The sequence below is a fragment of the Egretta garzetta genome, unplaced genomic scaffold, assembly GCF_000687185.1.
Source record: "Egretta garzetta isolate BGI_Z169 unplaced genomic scaffold, ASM68718v1 scaffold360, whole genome shotgun sequence".
In the NCBI taxonomy this organism is placed as follows: domain Eukaryota; kingdom Metazoa; phylum Chordata; class Aves; order Pelecaniformes; family Ardeidae; genus Egretta; species Egretta garzetta.
Window position 1 is genome coordinate 2,518,467 of NW_009258261.1, and position 22,408 is coordinate 2,540,874.

The window sequence follows — 22,408 nt, forward strand, 5'->3', positions numbered from 1 at the left end:
GCGTTGCTCCCGGGCCTACCTGGGAGTACGGCGTGGGGGGGGGGACACGGGGGAGCTGCTGCGGCCCCTCGGGGACACGGAGCGTCGGTTCATCCCCGCCGGCACAGGGGCACAGCCCCCAAAAGTGCTGGGCACTGGGACTGTCGGCCCAGGCAAGTGGTTCCTCTGCGAGGTGCAGTGGCAGGGCACAGCGGGGCCGTCTCTCTTCGTGTTCGTTGCTGGTACGACCAAACGCTAGCACAAAGAGAAGGCCCAGCTTCCTCCTGCTCTTCAAGAGTTTTAATTATTGGATAGGCCAAAAATCACATTCTTCAGAAGGTGGGTGGAATGACCCAAGCTTTTGCTCTCTGCTTTGAGGGCAGACCGGGGCATCAGCGTTGCGAGGGGATGTTCCCAGCGCTTGCCTTGGCAAAGGTGCTGGTTTTGCCCCTGTTTCTTCCCCCAGGTATGACCGGTTGCTGCGGATCCGAGCGCTAAGGTGGGAGTATGGCAGCGTCCTGCCCAACGCCATCCAGTTTCACATGTCAGCTGAGGAAGTGAGTCAGCCTTGGCGTAAACTCTTCCCCTCTTTCCCCGTACACCTCCTGATGGATTATCTATTCAGTAGAGTCAAAACAGGGCAGACTTCCCCCACTACAAACATGTCACGTAATGTGCCTTTCTGCAAATACTGATTTGTTTATTCATTGTCTGTGGGTACAATCACGTGCTGCTCTCAAGTGCCATCTCTAGGTCAATGCACAGAGCTGCTGCACATGAGCAGCATGCGTCCTACCCTGAACCCAGAGTGCTCTGCCTCTCGGGGCAGTTCTTCCCTTCAGAAGAGCTTGCACAAATAAACTAGATGTCACTCACCAGTCTTCCAGCATTAGCTGTTCAGCTTTGCCTGAGGGATCACTGTTAATGTCTACAGGTGGAGTGGTTCAATCGGTACAAAAAGTCTCTGGCTACCTACATGAGGTCAGTAGGAGGAGAGGAAGGGCTGGACCTTACACAGGACATAAAACCTCCCAAAAGCCTGTACATCGAAGTAAGTGCAAGATTGGTGGGTTTTGTCTGTGAACAAACATTTTGCCCCACTACCTTGTTTTTAGAGAGTTATCACCCCCATCCCAAGTCAGAAGGTCATTGAGCAAAGCCTTTGAGAGCACCAAAACTTCTATAAGCTTCTATATTTTACTCCTTCTTCTACTGAGGGCTCAAAGTATGTTGAAAGATGGCATTTCTAGTCTGCAGCGAGTTGATGTGGTGGGGTGAGTGGTCTGAATCCCAGTGAGAAGTTTTTACAGCATTTTGCAGAAGCTTAGCCAACTCTCAGATCAACTAGAAACCTTGCTCCCACGTTAAGGATTGTTAACTAGTTTTCTTTGTTGTTATTTTAAATGGACTCTGACAGATCATTTTACACAATCGATACAACAAAGCAAGAGCAGGTGAGAAACCAGTCAGTAGCTGAAGTGCTCTGTTCTGTGTTCTCTTTGAAAGAACACGTAGTGACAATCAACCTGCTCCTTAAGACAGTTTCACTGTTAACAGAACGGCTTTTTCTGGTACACGTGTGGGGAGGTTCTCCTGGAAATCCTGCTGCTGTTCCCCAGACCCTGTCTCTTGTCCTGCTCTTCCTCTAGTCTGTAGAGGACTGGGCTGCTCACTGGTGCTTCTTGCCTCAGGTAGAGCCCACAGACTGTGGGATCAGTCCAGTTCTGCGTTTCCAGGTCTCCTCTATATTGAGGCTCCAGCAGGCGGGTAGGAATGTGTCTGTACTTACAGTTCTGGGGCACATGCTGTAAGTCAGCAGTGATGTCTAGTGTGTTCTGTGGGGGGCCTGATGGATCGATCTGAGCGCTGTGTTTCTGATTTGCAGGTGAGGTGTTTAAGAGACTATGGAGAATTTGAGATTGATGATGGTACCACCATCCTGTTGAAGAAGAATAGCCAGGTACCCATGACAAGAGAGTGTGGTCTGCTCTCTTCCTTCCCTTTCACTCCCATGACATCCCCCCTGCTTATCCCAGCTTTGCAGCATCTCACAGATCCCACACACACAGCTCCTTGCACATGCTGCGAGCTGTGTGGCCCAGGACCGCGGTTCAGCTCTGCCTGATCTGGTACCACGGTGCAGCAGGCATACAGCACAACAGAGCTGGTTGTGTGCAGCAACAAATCCAGTCTGCCTGGGTTTCAAGGGAAGTTTGTCTGTGTTTCTGTGCAGCACTTTTTACCCCGCTGGAAATGTGAGCAGTTAATCAGACAAGGAGTCCTTGAGCACATTCTGTCGTAAGCGTGCAGGACAGGAGGGACAACCCTTGCTTGGTGGCCTGCCCACAGTGGGGACTGAACTCTGGTATATGCAGGACATCAAGACACTTCAGCATTTCTGCAGTGGGCACCCTGCCACTCCTCTTAACAGCCTTTGATACCTGACATGAAGATCAGCCCTGAGTTGTTAAAGTATGCAAACCACACTGGCCAGCTCCTCATGACCGAAGGGTGCATACTGGTAATGTAGCAATCCTGGGAATCCAGCATAGTGGGGGGTAGCATTGGAGGTGGGGGGGGTAGGGGAGGGTGCTATCCAAGCCTCACAGCTACAAGTGGGTTTTGTGAATGCATTTTTGTTTGGAGCAGTTCTTTGTTCACACTGTGCATGTGGGAGTAAGAGACCAACCTGGTGGGCTCCGAAAGCCAGGAGAGCTCCACGGTTGCAAAATAAAAGAACTGCTTCAGCCTTCAATTTTGTGTTGTTGTTTTTTTAAAGAGTTAACACTGTGTGTTGAACACTGACGTGGCTCTCTGGCTCAGCCCATCTTGACCCTGCAAGGTGATGCTCAACTGGTTATGTAGGTGTCTCAGCGGAGGTGCTCCTCCAAGAGTCAGATGTGGTTGCAGAAGCTTCCTTCTAGGATTATACATGAATTCTTGTCTCCCATCAGAGGTCTATAAATGTTTCTTAAGGCACTGAGTGAACAAGCACTGCAGTCTGGGTCACGGGCCTGGCCAAGGTTTCACCCAGCATGCTTGGGCTGTGCCTCTGTCCCTCTGTGAAGAGTCTTCTTCCCCAGCTCACTGGTCTGGCAGGGCCTAGGGACTGTTTGGGGTAGGGGTGGGAAAAGGAGCAGAGGATTTTAAGGATTCCAGTTGACATAAAAACAGAGCAAGGCTGAAGAGCTGCTCTCCCTATCTGGTTTTCCAAATGAAGGTGCCCATTCTTGAATAGTGGCTGAGAGAGAACGCTCCAAAAACATAAGACCTAGGTAAGACTAGAGGTTTGCCTAGCCCCCATCTCTGACAGGAGCCAAAAAGCAAATACTTAGGGAAGAGTACAGAACAGGATTAATTCCCCAGGGCATTACTGCATTGCTCTCCCAGCCCCAGCCAAGGAACCTCCCTGAGCTGGCCTATGCCCTCTGTGGGGCTTCCCTCCTTGTAGTCGCCCAGCTTCTCTCATGGCCCTTACAATCAGGACTGCCCTGAAGGCAAAGAAGACTCAGCTGTTATCCACCAGGGCAGAAAAAAACATGCCTAGACCAAGGAGGCCTCCTCAGTCACAGCCTCCAGCCATCTCCTGGCACAGTCCCAAGGCCAGGGAACCCCTCTGCCCTTGCAGGCTGAGACTTAAAGGCAGTGTTTTAGCTCACAGCTAATTTATCCCCTTTTGTTCTTGAACCAACAACAGCTTGAGCCATTTTTAAGCCCTCTTCTTTGTATTGACTGTCCAGCCTCTGCTTTGCTACCCAGGCTTGCCTCGTCTCTCTTCTACAGTAGTCTCCATAAGCCCCCAAAATCCTAGGAGTCCTTTCACAGCTAGTGGGAACCGCAGCCCCCATGTAAATACCCTCTGTTCTGCACATGACAATGATGCATCCTCCATGCAGAGGGTAACACCCTGGGCAGATCAATAAATTTGGCATTTGCTGATATGAATGCTTGGCTTTGTGGCCTTTTAGACAACTTATTTTGGCAAGAGCAGTACTCACTGCCAGTGTTCAAAGGCCAACAGGGAAGGCAAGATGACAGTTTGCTTACCATGTCTCCTTTGAAGAAGTGCAGTACTGAGTAGGGGTCACCAACCCTGCCCCAAGCCTTGGAGGCTCAAATTGATAGAAAGCTCTTCCCTCACCCCCTCTGCCCTGCTTACCACAGAGGCAACAATCCAGCCACAGGTTGGTTTGGATCTTTGAAGGCTCAGGCTTTAGGAGGGTCAGAGTCTCCTAGAGCCCAAGAGGACCTGTAGGGAATAAAAGTTCAGCAACAGCTGGGGAAGGCTACTGAAATACAGAGCAGACGAGATGGCAGGAGGTGCTGTAATACTGCAAACATTTTAATGCTACAACACAGCTTTCCTGCTCAGAGTGAGCCAGATGCAGGAACCTGAAAGCCCTCCTGCCCTGGCTTTCCAGCCATAACAGCATAGCCTCAACAGCAGCCCTCTGCAGAGAGGGAGCAAGGCAGCTCCCGTGGGATGGCTGGCCTGAGACAGACCCGACTTACAACAGCACACTCGGCCACTGAGAAAGGCGCCAACGCTGGTGCTTTTCAGTAGGAAAGTTCAGCTATCCACAGGACCAGTTTCCTTAAAGGACTCTGGTTTCTCCATTTTTTACTTTCTACCCAGGGAAATCCTGGCAAAACCTGGAAAGACAAGGCTGATTTCCCAACCCAGCCATACCTCCCCTTCCGCACCTGACAAACCCCAGCCAGGACCAGGGACAGGGGTGCCACAGCGGATGCCCTATCACCCACTCAGAGATGCTGGAGTGATTTTTCCAATGAGTTGCTTCAGAGCTGAGGCTTGCTCCTCCAACAGCTGGTTCTTCTCCTCAGTGCTCTTCTGCTTCTGCTCAGCCGCCTGCAGGGCCACTGCAAACCCCCTGTTCTCCTCACGGAGGTCTTCGATCAGCAGTTTGTTCCTGGAAAGCTGGGCCTACAGCAGGGACAGGAGGCTTAAGGTTCAACATCCCCATACAGGGGTCCCAGACAGGCAGGGACACGCAGCACTAATCCCCCCTGCACTCACCAGGGCATCTTTGAGCTGAGCCACCCTCTCTGCCAGCACAGCCTCGGCACTCCTCAGATTGTGCTCCAGCCCCTCTGCCTGCTCCACAGCTGCCTGCAGCAGACGCTCATGTTCGTCCTGCAGCAGGCAACAAAGCCTAACATTGGGTTGTCCCAGCATTCACCTGGCCCCTGGCAATCCTGGACCATGCATTCCCCCAGGGGCCCGCTCATAGACCTTCACACCCCCTAAAGAAGAGTGTAGTGGGACCAGCGGAGGTGGTGCAGGATGCAAAGAGCAGTGGGACAAGGGTCTAGAGCAGTACAACCTTCCACAGGTCAGCAGCAACCAGTTTTAAGACAAGACACAGATTTCCCAGCAATGTTTTCTATAAAAACAAGCCAGTGGCCTCCCCTCTCTTAGCAGTGTCCAGAAAAGCCCAGGGAGAGACATCATTTCCTTGCATGTAGTTTTTGTGCCTGCTCATTTTAATTCCTTGGTTATAATTTGCTCCTTTTTTGCCCAGGTTAGTTCAATTGAATCACAATGTCCTGAAACAAAGGACAAACTCACAAAAACCCAACACCTTGTTGCCCAGTGTCCTAGAATTAAATCCACCCTGCTCTGTGCAGGCTACATCCCCATGTAGAGGGCTCAAACTTCCTTTCCCCAGCCCGAGCCAACACAGAGTGTCTCCCTGGATAACTCCTGCTCCTCTAAGCACAAGGTATCTGGTCTGGGGTAGGTGGATTAGAGTGGGGAGGGCTCCTGTTTGAGTGCAGGGCAGTGACTGGCTTCATGAGGAATGAAAATTGCATTTGAATTTGAAGATCAAGTGCATTTTCCACATGGGTTCTTGATATATAGCATCTACCACCCAAACCTCTGGTGACTTCAACCACAACTGCCTTCCAGCCTGGCAGTGCTCCCTCCCCAGTACCCTTGACTGAGTTCCCCAATTCCCTGCTTACCTGGGTCCTGGCCATCTGCCTGCATGTCTGCTCAGCCTGCCAGTGGAGGTTTTCCTGGAGCTGCTGAGCCTTGCACTGTTCCTCTCTCAAGCTGGTTTGCAGCTGCTCAAACTGTTTCTTTGGCACCATGTTGTTCATCTGGGCCCTGGCCTGCTGCAACTGCAGAGCGTGTTGAGTCTGGGCCAAGCTCAGGCCTGCTTCGGCTTCTAAGAGCTGTAACACAGAAAGGCCGATAGCTGGTTACAGCTGGTTACGATTGCACCAGCGATGGGACAGGCCCAAGGTGTGCTGCAGGTGAAGTGAGACGTTAGGAAGCACCCTCAGCCCCCACCTCAGCTCCGACACCTGCATGGCCACAGCAGAGCAGCAGGACCATGGGAGTGGTGCTCGCTGTGCAGCCTATGAAGCCAGGGATGGAGAGAACCGAGAGCTGCAGGAGGAGAAACAGGGACCCCTTGCTGAGAGATGCTCCCCTTGCTGAGCAGGAAGGAGCAGGAGTTGCTGGAGGGATCCTCTGGGAGGGAGTCCTAGCACCAAGGGCTGCAATGGCAGAAGGCAGAGGGGGCTGCTCACCTGGGTTTGTTCTTAGGTACGTCCCAGGCAAGCTGGGCTTCGATCCCTACCTGTACTGCATGTCCTTTACTTCCTGCCACCAGCAAAGGCAAACTGGGTACCAGGAAGCAGGTCTGGTCCGGCTTTGCCCTAGGACTACCTAGGGGTGGCTGGCATGAGCAAGGTGTACTCTGGAAAGCCAGTCCCTGAGCCTGTCCCCAGGGTAGAAGGCAGGAGAGGGATATTAACACATTTGGAGGTTTCTCACATCAGCTTTCCTCTATCCTAGTGGTCCTTGTTCCCCTGCTCTGATTACTTTGTTTCCCTCCCCTCAGACGTGGTCTGCCTAGCCCCTGTCATCCCTGCCCAGCCCCTACCTGATCCTGCCACACCTCTAGCTCCTCTGTCAGCTGAGCTATTGGGGAACCACAGTTCCTGGCACTCCTCTGTGAGCCACCTCCACTCAGCCTCCATCTTCTGCCCAGCCAGCCCACACAGAACAAGGACAGACAGGACACCACAGGGGCAGCTGTGAGCCAAGGACCTGTCCCAAGCTGCACCTGAACTGGCTTCAGACATATCTGAGCAGGAGGGAGAGTCCTTTGTCCCCCACAAAGAGGAAGAGGACAGACTTTTCTGCCTGGGGAGGGTATCCGATACAGCCCTGAGCAGGGCAATACCCGTATCACAGGGACCACTCAGCAGCCTGCCACCCTGTCACCAACTGAATGACACCCACCTTCTCCTGCGAGGCCTTGAGCTGCTGTCGGAGCAGCTCCATCTCCATCCAACATGCTGCATGCTGCTGGTGGTGCTTCAGCCTCACAGATGTATGTTCTCCTCGTAGCCACTCAGCCTCCACAAGCCTCTGGCTCTGCAGCTGGACAGTGCCAGGGCCAGCACTGTGGCTGGCCTTGTGCTCAGTGAGTTCACAGCCTAGCTGACACGTCTTGACATTCAGGTGGGAGACCTCCCTCTTGCTCTTCTCACTCTGGAAAAGGTTGAGAAAAAAAACAATTCATGCACAGAGGCTTGGGGTGGGAAGAGAGGCAATAGAGACTTAACCTATCCCACACTGTCCCCACTGGATACCAACCCAGGAACACTGCTGTTGCTGCAGGGCTTTGCAGGCACTCAGGACAAGTGCCCTCATTTCCCAGCCTGGCCAAAGCCCAGTGGACAAGTTCAAGCACAGCATTCCCAGTTAAGAAAACCCGCAGAGATGATAGCCTTGAAGGAGGTCATGAGGGAAAGCTGGGGGGGCAGCTGTACAGATGTGTAACACAAATATTAAGATTGTTAAGAATACAGTATGAATGGAAACATGTCTGTGTGCACATGTGAAAGTGCCAGATGGAGGAGCAGAGTTAGGGCTACAAGAGCAGCCTGCATTGACACTAAAGAGCACCACCCCCAGATGTGGCTCCTAGGACACCATCCCTGGCAGTAATGCTGAGTAAGGTGCAGTTTCTGGCCTGTGCTCTGACCAGACCACAGCACAAATAACACGTCAGCAGAAAGCCTGCATCTAACAGCATGGTGGAAACATACCCCACATCCCACTCCTCTGCTAGCCTCCCAGGAAAATGGGCAACCAATGCAGCTTTTTTCCAAAGGAGGAAAAGCAGACCATGAGCAGCAGGTTTGTGGCTGAAGGTTAATGGAAGCTGAAGCCAGCAAGGGCCACCCTGCTGCAGCTGATGGCCCTGAAGAGTACAAAAGATATGTCCAAAAAACAGGTTGTGGTTCCCAGTCATGAGGAGTCCCACAAACAGAGTGAGGAAGTAACAGCCTACAACCCTCGTCCACGTTGCACACAGGCAGTCCTGGCCAGGCCTTGTATGCACACATGTCCAAGCATGTGGACCTGAGACTGGGAGCGAGTAAAATCTCTGGGAGAAAGAGTGCAAGTAGGTAAAGTCAACCTCATTAGAGATTTTATAGTAACATCTTCCCTTCTATAAGACCTTCACTGGCTTTTGTCACACAACTTTTCCCCACTTGACAAGCTATAAAATAAAGCTGGTTCTTCAAAGCAAGACTGGGTTTGAATTTTGGAACAAACATTCCCGTTCTCCTTTAGAAGCATGTGCAGTTGTCCTCCTAAATCCTTCAGCCAAGAGCCTGTCAATTAGTGTTAATGGCTTCTTACCAACACTGTCAACTCTGCTATTTCAGCCAGCTCCTCCACCTTCTCTCTGCCCAATTTGCTCACGTGTTTCCTGTCGGGGAGAGGGATACGATCAGCTTCAGGCCAAAGAGCAGCAAACCATGATCCCCCAGAGAAGAGTTTTGGGGAGCCACACATCTGGTTTTGGTCTGCAGAAGGAAGCAAAGCCAGGCCAAAACGGATATGGTCCTCAATTGATTCAGGAGTGTGTCAGGTGTCTCTGCCCCAACAGGTGACACAGCCCAGCCCAGGGCACTCAGCTGGGGACCTCCAAAGTCTTGCAACATTGTCAGAGGCCTGAACATCAGGGGATGAAGAACAGTGAGAGAGCCAGCTTAACAGACTTTTGGGACCATCCACATCAGAAACCTGGCTCTCCTTGGATTTATGGCTCAGTGGGTGACCCCAGTACCTATCTCAAGCTTCCTAAGGCAGCAGCACGCCACTGGCCAAAAGGTTTGTATAGCCCATCCTTTCCTCCCACAGCATACCCATCCCCAGAGCCTTCCCCAAACCTGGCTCTGGACCCTGTGCTCTGGCCTGCCCAAGCCTTTGGCTGGCCAAGCCCACCCCAGCACTGGCTGCTTTTGCGTGGAGCAAAGGGCGTGAGAGTGTTGGCTTGCCTGGAAACGAGAAAACAAAAGGCAGGTTGAGCCAGCTGAAATCTCGTAAATGCACCCAAGTTCCTTTTACAAGCATCAGCTATCCACCCACTTGTCAGTGTCCTACAGCTGGCTCCTTTCTTGTTCATCATGTTCACTGCCCTTCTCCTTTGCTAGCCTCAGCTCTTGCTGGATTATCCTAAGTTGACTTTTCAGCAAACTGTTCTCCTCCAGCAGCTGGCACAGCTCTCCCCTGCAGGGAGACAGCAGAGTGAGAAAACTATGCAAAAGCCCAGTTTGCTCTAGGCATCCTACGCTGGCTCCCTGCTCTATTCCCATTTGGTTTGCAAGGACAGCAAGAACTAAAGAAATCTGAGAAACAACCACCCAATAACTCACATAAAACATGAGGGAAAATCAAGAGACATTGGTAGAGAAGGAGCAGGTCTTCAAGGGAAGGGAAATAAAGGGGAATAAGGACAAAAAGCATCAGACCCTGAATTTGTGTGGCTTCCAGCTGGCTGAAATTATTTTGCAGATCTGCCAAGGAGTGGAAATAAAGTGATTCAGCACATCAAGACACACCAGGACTTCATTACAGGATAACCAGGTGGTGAACCCAACCTCTCAGCTGCAACAGAGCCATGTCTGGAGAAGTCAGCTTGCTTGTGAGGCCTCTGTGATTTTACAGTGTTGGACACAACAGCTATGACCCCAATCCAAGGCAGCCTCTCTGTCTCATTATCCTTCCACGCCTGCTGGCACCCCCAGTCTCCCATGAGGCTATGAAGGAAAGGCACTTGTGGAAAGGAAGCTCAGTCCTGTGTTAAACAGACAGTCCTATCCTGTTTTTTAGCTATTGCTAAACCCCAGGTCCACCACAGGACCCAAATTGTGAGGTGAGAGCACAGGAGAACAGGCTGTCCATCCTGGCATGGAGGACAGCACTGCAGTTTGTGGCACTGCATGGGGGAGGCAGAGGAGCTGAGTGAGGAAGTTCTTAATCTCTTTTCCAAGCAAGCAAGCGAGGAGACTAGTGCAGGGGCTGCGTGGTGTTTGCTCCCCCTGCTTGGCAGGACACTCCTCACAGCAGCTGCTTTCTGAGTCAGTTTTACATCAGGATTCACATACTGTGCTTCCTGTGGCATGTCCAACACCCACGTACAACTATACAAAGCAGAGGAGACGAGCACATGGTCAGCCACAGCCACATGAGCACATCCCAGCTCTCTGACCATGCTCCCGTGATTGGTAAAAGACATGCAGGGAACAGCAAGACAGAACATAGCTGCTGTTCTAGAGTGTCAGGAAAGAATACATCTCCTGTTAGAGCATCAAGAGAGAACATAGCTGCTGTTACAGTCTCTTGGACCATCACATTGTTAAGCAGCCTGCATCTGCTTGTTTTGCAGCAGCAGCACTGTGTTAGTTCTGCAAACTACCTTTGCGCTCAAACCTGCCACTCTCTTGAGCTCTGGTTTCATTTTCCAGCCAGTACACTACATCTCTGAGCTGCATCAGCTCCAGTTTCACCCTGTTCCTTTCCCTCTCCAGCTCCATTTTGACAGCCTGAATGTCATGCTGTCACAGCCTATGCTGCTGTGCCACTGCCTCCTGGGTTTTTTTTTCCCCCTCTTCTCGCCCTCCAGACCAAGTTTGTCTATGTCCTGATATTCTGCTGTGTCTGCTGTATAAAAGCAAACCATTTTGCTTTGTTCTGTCTGCCTCCTTCCCAAGCACATTTCCTTGTCTATCAAGATTTCATTTCTTCCTGACAAATGCTTTCAAGCTTTGGCTCCAGCTTCTAGATTGAGCAGGCCACTCACTGCAACAGACATCTGCACTGCCTGCACTGGTCCATCCATTACACAATTTTTCATTTCTTCTCTGTTCCTTCAGTGCTGAGGTTCCAACAGGAGATTTTGGCCTACTTGCTAATCTGAGTCTTGGGGACCTGCTCCTTTCCCCCACAGGGCAGCTCTCCAGACACCTTGTCCCTTCCAACACCAGAGCCCTCAGCTCCATGAGCTCTGCATTACTCCCACTTCATCCTGGTGCTTTTTCTTCTCTTTTTCTTCTCAACAGCCAGCATCTCACGCATCTTGACTTGCTCCTCATTAACCTTCTCTTCCAGCTTTAGCTGCCTCTTCTTCCAGAGAGACCATGTCCTTTTCCTTCCACTTCCACTGCTGACTCTCCTGGGCATGCTGCTCTTGAAGGTCTTCCCTTGGAGCCTTAATCATTGGGAAATCACCTCCTCTCACACCAATGTTGCTGCAAAAAATCCTTACAGCTGTCCTCATGCTGGCATTCACTCCATGACAGCTCTTGCTTATGCTCAACCTCTGCATCTTTTCTAACGATAAAAACTGTTTTGCTGACCTGGATTTGGTAACACAGCATGAAAAGCTCAGCCAGCCTCAGAACATACTTTTGCTGGAGAGGCAATGCAAAGTTTTCTTTAGGTTGCAAAGTCAAGGCAATTACTTAAACATTACAGAAAGTTCCCACACCATTTTGCACTTCTCAAAGACTCATCCATCAGATGTTTTCCAACAACTCTGAAAGCTCCCCACTACAGACAATCCCTCTACCCTTCACCAGAGATGGTGGTAACACAGCTCAAATGCCTTGTATTTCTGTTAAATTTGGGTCTGTTCCCCTGGTCTGCCACAGACTTCAGCCAAGTCACCTCCTTTCTCCCACACCTACCCCACATCTCAGCTCCTCAGCTCTAAAACAGGGATCATCACCTAGCAAAATCTTCCATTTGTGTTTTGCCAGGGGTCTCTGCTCCTGACAAGAGGCAGTGAAGGGAGGCACAGCAGGGAAGATGCAGGATGAAAGCCTGGGGGCAGTGGTGGGATGTGCTGGGAAGCAGGAGGGGGGAAGGCATGGACAGTCAACAGTTTCCTCTCCAGTTCCTCTTCAGTCTCCTCTGCAAGGCAGTTCTGGCCCCTGGGGAGGTTGCAGAACTGGCACCACAAGCACAGGAAGGGAAGATGAACAGCCATTTAGTGACAGCCTTACTCTCCCACAAGCCAGTCTGGTTTGACTATACAGAGAAGATTAAGCCATTTTTTGCTGCTTTTAGGACAGCAGGTTGTGATGCAAGTAGAGGCAGGTTTGCTGAAGGACCAAGACAGACAGATAATAAGAAAACACTGATGAAAGCTCTCTTATTTCTCTTACTGTTTTGAGATACAATCTTTGCTGGGCACTGCCTCTGACACAAGCTTGTAAAACATGCAGGGAAACTTAAAGTCTCAAAATAAAAGCACTCATCTAAGGGGAGTTTAGATGTCTCACTTTGAACAGCTGCAGCCCTGCAATACTGCCCAGATTTTCTTCCAAATTAAAGCAGCTGGAGCCCCATGAGAGATCAGCCCAACCTACTCTGATATGAGCAGGGGATGCACCCCTAGTACCCCACTTAGCCCCAGAAAGAAAATGGTGCAACTGTTTCTTCAGGTCTCTTTTCTGGTTTTCCATCTTGTGCATCTCAGCCTTGAAGCCTTCCTCACTGTCCTTCCTCTCTCTCTCAATGTTTTTCCTCATTAACTCAATTTCCTCCTCGTAATAGTTTATCTGTTGGGAGGAGACAGGATTTGGGTATTAGCACCATGCTCCCAACAGCTCTCCCTCTCCTTGAATAGCTCTGACTTAGATCAATCTAGTGGTCTCTCCCAACTAGGGCCCCCAAGAGGGGACACTCTTCAGGCAGTTCTGGGCCCGGCTGAACTTAGGGCAATAATCAGTCTCACGCAGCAGCCTCACACAAGCAGATATCAGCACGTCCCCGTTCTTCCCAGCAGGCAGCAGTCCTCCCCCTTTATCCTTGTTTGCAGGGGACCCCAGAGAGGAGAAGGCAGAGGCCAGGGCACCATCCGCCACTGCTCCTCATATCCTTCCTCCACCCTGCAGAGAGGTCCCTTGTCCAAGGTGTGGCGGTGAGTAGCATGGCTCCCCTATAAATGCTAGAAACTTCAGGACTTGATGAGCACAGAGGCAGGGCTGTAAAGCAGGCAGAAAATCTGCAAGCAGCTTTGTGCTCCTTGAACTGCTCATCACCTGTGTGGCAGTTTAGGATTTACTCTTGCAGTGCTGCAATGGAAATCCAGCAAGCAACCCTGACCTCTCAGTTCTGCAGCAAAAAGAGGAATGGAAACTGAGGCCTCTCACATAAGCACTCACTGCTCTCTACAAGGAGGGCTGGGCTCACACTGTAACCTTAGGGCAAGCAGGTTAAAAGTGTGCTGCAATCCCAGGGAGACAGGGCTCTAATACCCCCCCAAGCTCTCAGGAGACACCTGGCTGCTTCTCCTCTTGGTCCTATTGCTGGTTTTACTGTGACAGGAACACTGAGTTGAGTTAATCTCTGGTTCCCCATAAGGAGCAAGGCCCACACAAACATTTTGCAAGGTGACAGGGATTTCCACAAAGCCTTTGCCAGCCAGTGAGGGCTCCAAACCCTCCTACTAGCTAAGATCAGCTGGGGAACCACATGCAATAACCACAGCAGAGAGACGAGGTACCCTGCTCCCCACCCTGAACTCTCCAGCAACCCTCCTGAACCAGATGCTCCATCAGCCATGCTGGGTGCTTACCAAGCAGTTGTGCCAAGAGGTCAGGACATCTTGCCCCACCCTGCTCACCTTGGTTTCCAGCTGCACCTTCAGGTCCCGCAACTGCTCTTGGAGCTGTTCCATTGAGAGTGACGTCTCTGTGCGCACATAAGTGGGAACAAGAAGGCTGGGAGAGCGGCACACTGGCAGAGAGGAGTCCTGTGAGGGCAGACCTACAAGACAACACAAGCCTGGCTGTCCTGATCAGGATGGCTGCAGCTTCATCAAGTCAAGTCCATACAACCCCAAAAGATGGAGATCCCCCATCTACCTGGCAACCAGTCCCACGGCTGCATCACCCCTCTAGGCCAAAAGTCTTTTCCTAATGCTCAACCTGAATCTCCCAACTCACAGTTTGGGGCTACTTTCTCTTTATTATCTTTTGTCTCATCAACATCCTCAACAGTGAAAATCTGCCTAGACCACAGGTCACCATCACCAGCTCTCAAGTTGGAAGAGCCTGCTTCCCTACGTTTCCCTCCTCCTCACCACCCATCACTCCCTTCTTCCCTCCCACGGCTGCCCAGTGCAAGAGCAGGCGGCAGCAGCAGCTCAGGCACAAGCTGCCCCACACTCCCATGAAAACTCCGATCCAGAGGGAACCTCGCTCTTGCTGAGAAGATGGAGAGGCACTGAACCCTCCTGCATTTTACCTCCTGCTGGCAGCCCTCTCTCAGCCCTGCTCTCCTGTAGCTGGAGACGCAGCCTTTCCAGCTCCCTCCACAGCACTCCATTCTGGTCCCACAGCACCTGAAGCAGAGACTGGTCACAATGTTGCTACAAAGCTCCGCAGGGATGTGGGGGGCCAAGAACCTACAGCTCCCAGCAGCCATGTGTACTTAGGGTCTCTTGCAGCATGAAGACCAGAGCCCCATTGCCAGCACAGTCAGAGAATAAGGCAGGGGGATTTTCTTCCATCCCGAACAGGCAGAGATGAGAGATTTTGGAAGAGCCAGAGAAGAAATACAAGCCCAGATCACTGCAACCACAAACAGCTGCAAGCAACTGCCCCCACAAGTGAAAGCACACAATATCAGGGGCTTTTGCAAACACCTCAGAGGGCTGGACCTCATGAGACCCCTCCTGACCTAAATAAAACCATTGCTAGTGACCAACACAGAAGAAGCACAATGATCTCAGTACAATCCCTCACACAGCCCAGAGGTTTGTGTTTACATCCTCAAGACACTCCTGTGGGCATTTGGGCTACCCAACAAACACTACTGTATGCAGACAAGCAACAGCAGGATTTATGGTGAAGCAGGTCCCACAGGGCTCTGGAAAGGAACATTTCTAGGTTGCAGAAGGAATAAAGTTAGACAAGAAGGTGCTAATCCCATGGAAAGCAGAGCACAAGAAAAGGTCCTGCTGCCTGCTTAGCACAGAGACACCCTCAGAGGCCAGCACAGGAGTTTATCCCATCTCAGTGCCAACCTAACCTGCAGCAAGGAGTCCCATGGCTGAACATCACACTATGAGCCACCACACCAGTGCAATGAGCCACTGCCATGTGTGTGTCTGGAGCTGGCAACTGCTTGTTTCACTTCACACCCTCCATCCCCTACTGGAAGCAACAGTATACAAGGCATGCTGCCTCCCTCAGGACTGTCCACTTTGAGCAGTCATCAAATTATATCCTCTATGCTGCCACCCAGGAAACTGATGGGCTGCAAGAGACTATGAACTAGGATACTTCCAAAGATCCCAATTAATACATATTATTGAGCAGATCTAGACAAATACAAACTCAGTTTGTTTAATTTCCATTCTAAACAGGAGAGCAGAGGAGGAGGGGGGCTGACAGCATTCAACAAGGGTAAAGGATAAACCTGAGTGGGTGCCTGCACAGGGGCAGATGAAGCCTGAAGGCCGAACCTCTCTATCCATCAGCATTCTCATGGACAACTCTGGGACTGCTCAATGGTAGAAAAAAAATTGCAGCATCGACCACCTTCAACCCTCTGGTGCCACCTAGAGCAATGCTGTGCTGGATAGTGCTCCGGTATGTTTGCCTTTAATTACAGCTTCAAAAGGGGCTGTCTGCTGCATCTGTGAAACAGCTTTGCTGAAAATGCAGATTTCAGACCCTGCTAGGGGCATTTGGTAAGTCATCATCTCTACTCAGTAGTATTCCCCAGTCACACATAGCACTTGGAAAGAAATGGGCAATGCAGTAAGCACAGGACTCAGGAGCCAAGGCACACAGCACCCAGAAACTCACAACATGCAAGATACATAAGTTACTTAAAAATGAAAGAAGGGAAATGGAGGCTGCGCTCACATCCCAGAAAGCTCAAAGCTCTGGGCAGGAGCACAGCACCCTGCGGGAAGTACAACACACACAACACCAATGCCTGGACCACACACACACCAAGTACCTGGACAGGCTCACCTTGACTCTCTAGAAGAGTCCAGCAGCAACAAGTTTTGCAGGGGTTGTTAAAGTGGGGCAAGAAGGAGGAAGGGAAAAACAAAAAGATAGAAGGATTTAGCTGATAACATGCTTTCCAAAGAAGAACAGCTTTCTCCTTGTGTTCAAGAAGAAATGCAACACAACTGAGCATGGTCAGTCCTTATACACAGGGCTACGTGGTTCACCAAAAAAGTGGCCCTTGGCTACAGGGTGGCAGGAAGGGAGGAATTTACGACCCACCCCTAGTCCCCCCTGCCAGTATCCCAGCAAGGGAACCAACCCATGGAGGGCTGCAGGAGTGAGCAGACAGGCTGCTTTATTGACGGCACAGCTGTGTCCTGCCTCTTGCCAAAGGACTCTTGAGTAAGGCAAGAGGGATCCCCCCTCTGCACTCTGATCAGGGCTGCCTCCTTCCTCTCCCACAGGCCAATGTGCACAAAAGATGCACCGATGAGAGCTGTATTTTTATGACAGCATTGCTGGAAAGCTGCCCGCTTGTACCTGGCACTGCTGCTCGTACTCCAGGATAATCTCTGCAAAGCGCTCGCTCTGGTTCAGGAGCTCTGGGCTGTGGGGCTCCTCCTGGCCCAGCTGCACAAGTACAGGGAAACACTTCTCATCAAAGAAGTTATCACCTCTCCAAATGGAGAGGCAAAACCTCTCCTAAATCACGGGAGTCATGGTGCTACACTCATAGATTCAATGGAAGGGCTCCTATTGACACCTGTGGAATGCGTCAGATGCAGAAAGAGGAAGAAAAACATTTTTCTTCATGTGTGAGAGACACCAAACTACAGACAGACTACCTTTCCCAAACTGGCTAACAAGATCACAGCCTCATTTCTTTCCCAAGATCCATCTTACCAGGTGCCTCACTGGAGTGGAAGACACTAAAATGAACTCTTTACTGCAATACTTGTGAAAAAGAAAGCTTTTCTTTTCTGGAAACCAAACTCTGAAGTTCCCACTTGAAGACTGCAGATTTGTAGAATTTTCTACAACTGCAAGCTTTCCTCATCTTTTTCTTTCAGACTTCAAAAGGCCTAAATTAAGAGCCAGTAATTTTTCTTTCCAGGTTGTCAATAATGTGCAGGATTGTTCAAAGAGGGGAAGATCATATCAACTGACCCAAATATGCAAGATTTCTTAGAAAAGGATTCATCTTTTGATGAGTTCCTGAAAAGTTCCTATTTAACTGCAACAGAGAAAGGAAGGCTACCTTGTCCTTCACAACATAGTTGAGTTCTTTCTGCAGCTCCAACACCAGGTTCTCAGAGGCCACCAGTTTCTCAGACATTTCCATGACCTTGTTTTGCAGCTGTGTGTTCTCCTGCAGACAAAAAGGAGAAGATTCTCTTGATGTTGTGGGTCCTCACATCACAGAATGGGTTCATCGGCCACGGGCCTTCAGCAGGCAGCTGTAAAACAACTGGCACATCAGCATGCTGAATGCAGCACAGCTCGCAGAAGACCCTGCTTTGGACAGGACACTGCTGATACACACCACGCAGGCTGGGGTTTGGCTCATCTCTCCAAAGGACAGACATAGGAGTGGATTTTGCAGAATAAGAGCTAGACAACCCCACAGGCTCATCACTACCTCTGTTTCACAAAACTGTGGTTTCCCTCATGGCCAACAAAGGCAGCAAGTCCTGACCTATCTCCGTCTGTACTTCCACGTTGAACAGCACTGGGAAAATCCCAGGCATGTAGACACCATCATCTCTGCTTTTGGCATGGTCCCTGGCACAATTTTAGCCTCAGCCACCGGGTGTTCAGGTGTTACCAAGAGCTAAACCATTCCCAACAGACAACACAGGGGTTTAATAATGTCATGGCAAGGGAATAAGCTCTGTATTTAATTCAATAGTATGGATGTGGCTGATGATTCTGCATAGAACTCCTGTCCTTCTCAGAAAGAGCAACACAAACTATCCATCTTTGTCACGACTTCTGCTTTGCCTCCTCTGAAGAAGTGAAGATGTTTCACCCAGGGCAGTTCAACTTACCTTCATCATGTGGTTCAGTCTCCCTTGCAGACTGGCCTCTTTGCCCTGGAGGAACTGTGTATCAGCCTCCAGCTTCGCTTGGTGATTGCTTGCTTGCTGCAAAAGAAGCTCTTTTGCCTCTATTTCTGCCTGAACGTCCCTGGTGGAAAAAAGGAACGTGGTTGGGGCACTCGGAGGATGTTCTCAGATGGCCATGAGGAGACACCCCCTCTCACCATGCACAAAGCAGGAGAGGCAAAGCTTGGTTGGAGGGATGCTGGGACTGTAGTTGGGGCGGGTGTCTTCAGGGACTTCTCTGCCACTGATACAATGGCAAAACAAGTGTGAGATTCATAAAGGAAGACTGAGACGGGAGGGACAGGCTGTGGTCACCCACAGGAAAACCATTTTCCCTGCCCCAACAAAAGGACCTCTCCTACTTGAGCTTGCTCTGGGTGTGCTCGAGAGCGATGTACTGCTCATCCAACTCCCTGCCAAGCTGCAGGCAGCGTCTCTCCACTTTCTCCAAGTGCAGCCTTGCCTCGTCTCTCTCCCTAGCGATCTGCCTCACCCGGATCCTGCAGGCACAGTGAGTAGTGCATAAGAGACATCTCACACACCCCACAGAAGAGCCCTCCTCACAGGGAGCAGCACCCTTACCTGAGGCACTGCAGTTTGTATCCACAGGAGGTGATGGCTGCATGCTGAAACTCACTCCTGGGGACCATGAGTGTGTTGTCAAAAGCTGCAGGCAGCTCTGCCAGGCTCACTTGCTTCTCTGTGCTGCTACTCAGCCTCTGCAAGGAAAACACAGACTGAAATCACTTTCTCCCTCTTCTAACAGTGCCAACAGGACTTCTGTTGTTACACCATCTGACCACCATCCAGTCTTTCAGAGATCCACCCCCATCTCACAGATAGGCTTAGATCACATCCACCCCAGATTTTCCCCAGCCCTGGGGTGGCCAAACCCTGCCACTCCGTCAAGAACCTGACTGCAAGCACTTCCTTCCATCCCGGATGGCTGCTTGCTGAAAGGTCTTGCTGCTCACTTCACCCACCACCAGACAAGGCAGCACCAAAGACCTTGAGGATATCCTCTGAGTTCCAGGACTCAGAAGGCAATGACAAGTTCAGGCTTGGCAAATCTAGTGCTGTTGCTGATGCTGGAGAAGAGATGCAGGTCCATGCAGCTTGGCTGGAAGGATGGACTACTGCTTCCCTGCGCACTCTCCTCTGAGAAAAAAGGTAAGTCAGTGGGGTGAAACTGGCAGAGAAAAACAGTCAGCTTTTGATACTGAAAGGAAGCTCCAGGGACCCCATCAATATTGGAGAACGTTCTTAAAACAACCCCAAGCTGCCAGGAGGAAGATGTCCTGAGATGACCTTAAGGCACAGGATGACAAGGAGCAGGATGACAGGCACAGATCATGTGCTTTGGTCTCCCTACTAACCCATGAAAACTCAGTATCCACAAAAAACCAACATGGAAAGTTATATAGCATCAGAGGGTTTTGTGAAAACTGTCATATAGGGACCACCAGACATTTTGTTTGACCTAGAAGCTAAAATTGGGTTGAGGTCAGCTTCAATTTTTATTTCCATGCACACACAAAGAAACAAACACCTCTCAAAGTCTGAAATTGCAGACAGGTATAAAAACCACTTGAATCCTGCTCCAGTTTTGGGAGAGAAGGGGGATTAAAGCCCCATCACGCCTATTCTGGGACCCTGAAGAGATACAGTCACCCTGTAATTTCATTTTGGAAACGGTAGGCTATTTGCAGAGACACACAGCAAAAGGACAAAATACAACAGGAACAAGCTGCAACAAGGGAAACCTCAACTGGCCATAAGGAAAAAATTCTTCCTCCTGAGTGCACTGCAGCCCTGGGACAGACCCAAAGAAGCTGTGGGGTCTTCATCTTCGGAGATACTCAAACCTAGGCTGGACAATCCCTGAGCAACTTGAAAGCCAGCCCTGCTGTGAGGAGGACTAGCCCAGATGCCTCCAGAGTTCCCTTTCCACCTAACCCTGCCTCACTCAGACACTACAGACCAGTTCCTCTCCAAGGCAAACCATCTGCGTCCCCAAGAAAATGCAGCCATGCTGGGGTATGCCAGCTCAGGACCAATGCCTGCTGTCTAGGAGAGGCAAAGCTTACTTTTGACAGTCACTTCCTTTGACTCTTGGATCTCACTGCCCATCTCTCTTTCAACAAGCCGGTTCCCAGCCTTTCCCTGCTCACCTCCTTCCTCAGCTCCTTCAGCCAAACGCTGGTTGAGCAAAGTGTCACCTCCTGTTCTCACCTCCTCTGGGAGGGCCTGGACTTGAGCCTCAGCCACGCCGAAGGAAGGGCTGGGCATTTGCCAGAAGCTAAAAGGTAGGTCAGGCTTCCAGATAAAAACATAGCACACATCAGCCACGCTAAAAACAGCCTCCCCACAACTATTTGTGAAAGAATACTGTGAGGACCAGGCCCCTGTATCTGTATTCATCCCCGTAAGGACAATGTCACTGACACAACAAGGATGACAGGGATCAAGCAGCATGACTCCCCTGTCACAAACTCAATCCAGGGATGTTAGCACCACGGCATCCTCCTACATCCCCCTGCAAATCCCAGAGGCTCTGTACCATATCCTCTCCTGACGACTTGCCAATACATTACACATAGGGAAGAGGGAGGCCACCATACCTTGGTGCCTCCAGCCTCACATTCACAAGAGATTTCAGCCTCTTTGTTTGCCTTTAGGCTCTGTAATAAGAAAAATGAGAAAAGAGAATCAGTCACAGCCTGCTCCAAGGCAGGGGTCACACACCCAAAACCTTCCAGCTCCGCTCAAACATGCAGCTCCTAACACATCTTCTCACAACCAGAATGGGAACAACCCATATGAAGCACCCAGCCTGACTCACTCAGGCACCCTCAGACACATCGAGACTGGAAATGTTTTGTGTTTTTCTAACAAATTTTACCACGTCAAACATTTTAGCTCAGGACCCGGAAGAGCTCCCTGCCAAGCAGGAGAGCGCCTTTTCCCACAAAAGTTTAAGTGTTTGTTCAGGTATCAGCCAAGTATCCAGGGTACTCATGGCAGGAGGACAGTCAAATCCGCCCTCTGTTCAAGGATGAAAAAAACATTGGAGGAGGAGGAGAAAAAGTGGAAAAGATGGAAGATGCAAATCCTCTTGAAATCTCAGATAGGAATGGAGGATTACAGGGTGCAGCATGCCCATATCCAAACCCTCTGCCCCAAAAGCAAACCCAGAGATTGATCCCACCTGCTTCCATGACATGGACAGAGAAATAGAGAGGGCTGATGAAAGGTGGAGCAAACCACGAGTCCTTCTCCTCTGGTCTCTGTTGAGAACCTCTAAATCTCATTCAACTGCCTGGTTTGAATCATAGAATCATAGAATCACTTTGGTTGGAAAAGACCTTTGAGATCATTGAGTCCAACCTTTAACCTAACCCTGCCATCCCACCACTAAACCATGTCCCTAAGCACCTCATCTATCCTTCTTTTAAATACCTCCAAGGAGGAGGACTCTACCACCTCCCTGGGCAGCCCATTCCAGAGCCTGACAACCCTTTCAGTGACGAAGTTTTTCCTAATGTCTAGTCTAAACCTGCCCTGGCGCAGCTTCAAACCATTCCCCCTCGTCCTATTGCCCATTACCAGGGAGAAGAGACCAACCCCCACCTCGCTACAGCCTCCTTTCAGGTAGTTGTAGAGGGCAATCAGGTCTCCCCTCAGCCTCCTCTTCTCTAGACTAAATAACCCCAGTTCCCTCAGCCGCTCCTCGTATGACTTGTGTTCCAGACCCCTCACCAGCTTGGTTGCTCTCCTCTGGACATGTTCCAGCAACGCAACATCTTTCTTATAGTGAGGGGCCCAAAACTGAACACAGTATTCAAGGTGTGGCCTCACCAGCACCGAGTACAGGGGCACGACCACTTCCCTACTTCTGCTGGTCACACTATTTCTGATACAGGCCAGGATGCCATTAGCTCAGGTTTGCAAATTAACTCTCGTTTGGGGTTGCAGAAGAGGTGATATAGTCTGACAGCCAGCCCGTCCTCCCC

At 50.6% G+C, this 22,408-nt stretch overlaps 3 protein-coding genes across 3 annotated transcripts in view; 2 read left to right on the plus strand and 1 right to left on the minus strand.

Annotated features, from left to right (window-relative positions):
• The window catches only part of GINS1 (GINS complex subunit 1), a 17,954-nt gene extending 15,359 nt beyond the window's left edge, over window positions 1-2,595 (plus strand). The window contains exons 2-5 of the mRNA XM_035895622.1: window positions 363-536; window positions 914-1,030; window positions 1,865-1,939; window positions 2,213-2,595. Coding sequence (XP_035751515.1) covers window positions 363-536; window positions 914-1,030; window positions 1,865-1,939; window positions 2,213-2,281 — 435 coding nt within the window. The 3' untranslated portion in view covers window positions 2,282-2,595. The remainder of the gene's footprint in view (window positions 1-362; window positions 537-913; window positions 1,031-1,864; window positions 1,940-2,212) is intronic.
• Window positions 2,596-2,723: 128 nt separating this feature from the next.
• On the minus strand, window positions 2,724-19,551 carry LOC118452218 (ninein-like protein). The gene is made up of 13 exons (XM_035893739.1): window positions 19,404-19,551; window positions 18,978-19,114; window positions 18,758-18,895; window positions 18,339-18,477; window positions 17,549-17,659; window positions 16,831-16,920; window positions 16,309-16,317; window positions 14,570-14,666; window positions 13,947-14,089; window positions 7,259-7,510; window positions 5,968-6,180; window positions 5,018-5,134; window positions 2,724-4,924 (listed from the first exon to the last, which is right to left on the minus strand). The coding sequence occupies exons 2-13, from the start codon at window positions 19,043-19,045 to the stop codon at window positions 4,736-4,738; spliced, it is 1,566 nt and encodes a 521-aa protein (XP_035749632.1). The 5' UTR covers window positions 19,046-19,114; window positions 19,404-19,551; the 3' UTR covers window positions 2,724-4,735.
• Window positions 19,552-20,849: 1,298 nt separating this feature from the next.
• EIF4A3 (eukaryotic translation initiation factor 4A3) overlaps window positions 20,850-22,408 on the plus strand; it is a 15,881-nt gene continuing 14,322 nt past the window's right edge. Inside the window, exon 1 of the mRNA XM_035895689.1 lies at window positions 20,850-20,901. Within this exon, the coding sequence (XP_035751582.1) occupies window positions 20,850-20,901 (52 nt within the window). The remainder of the gene's footprint in view (window positions 20,902-22,408) is intronic.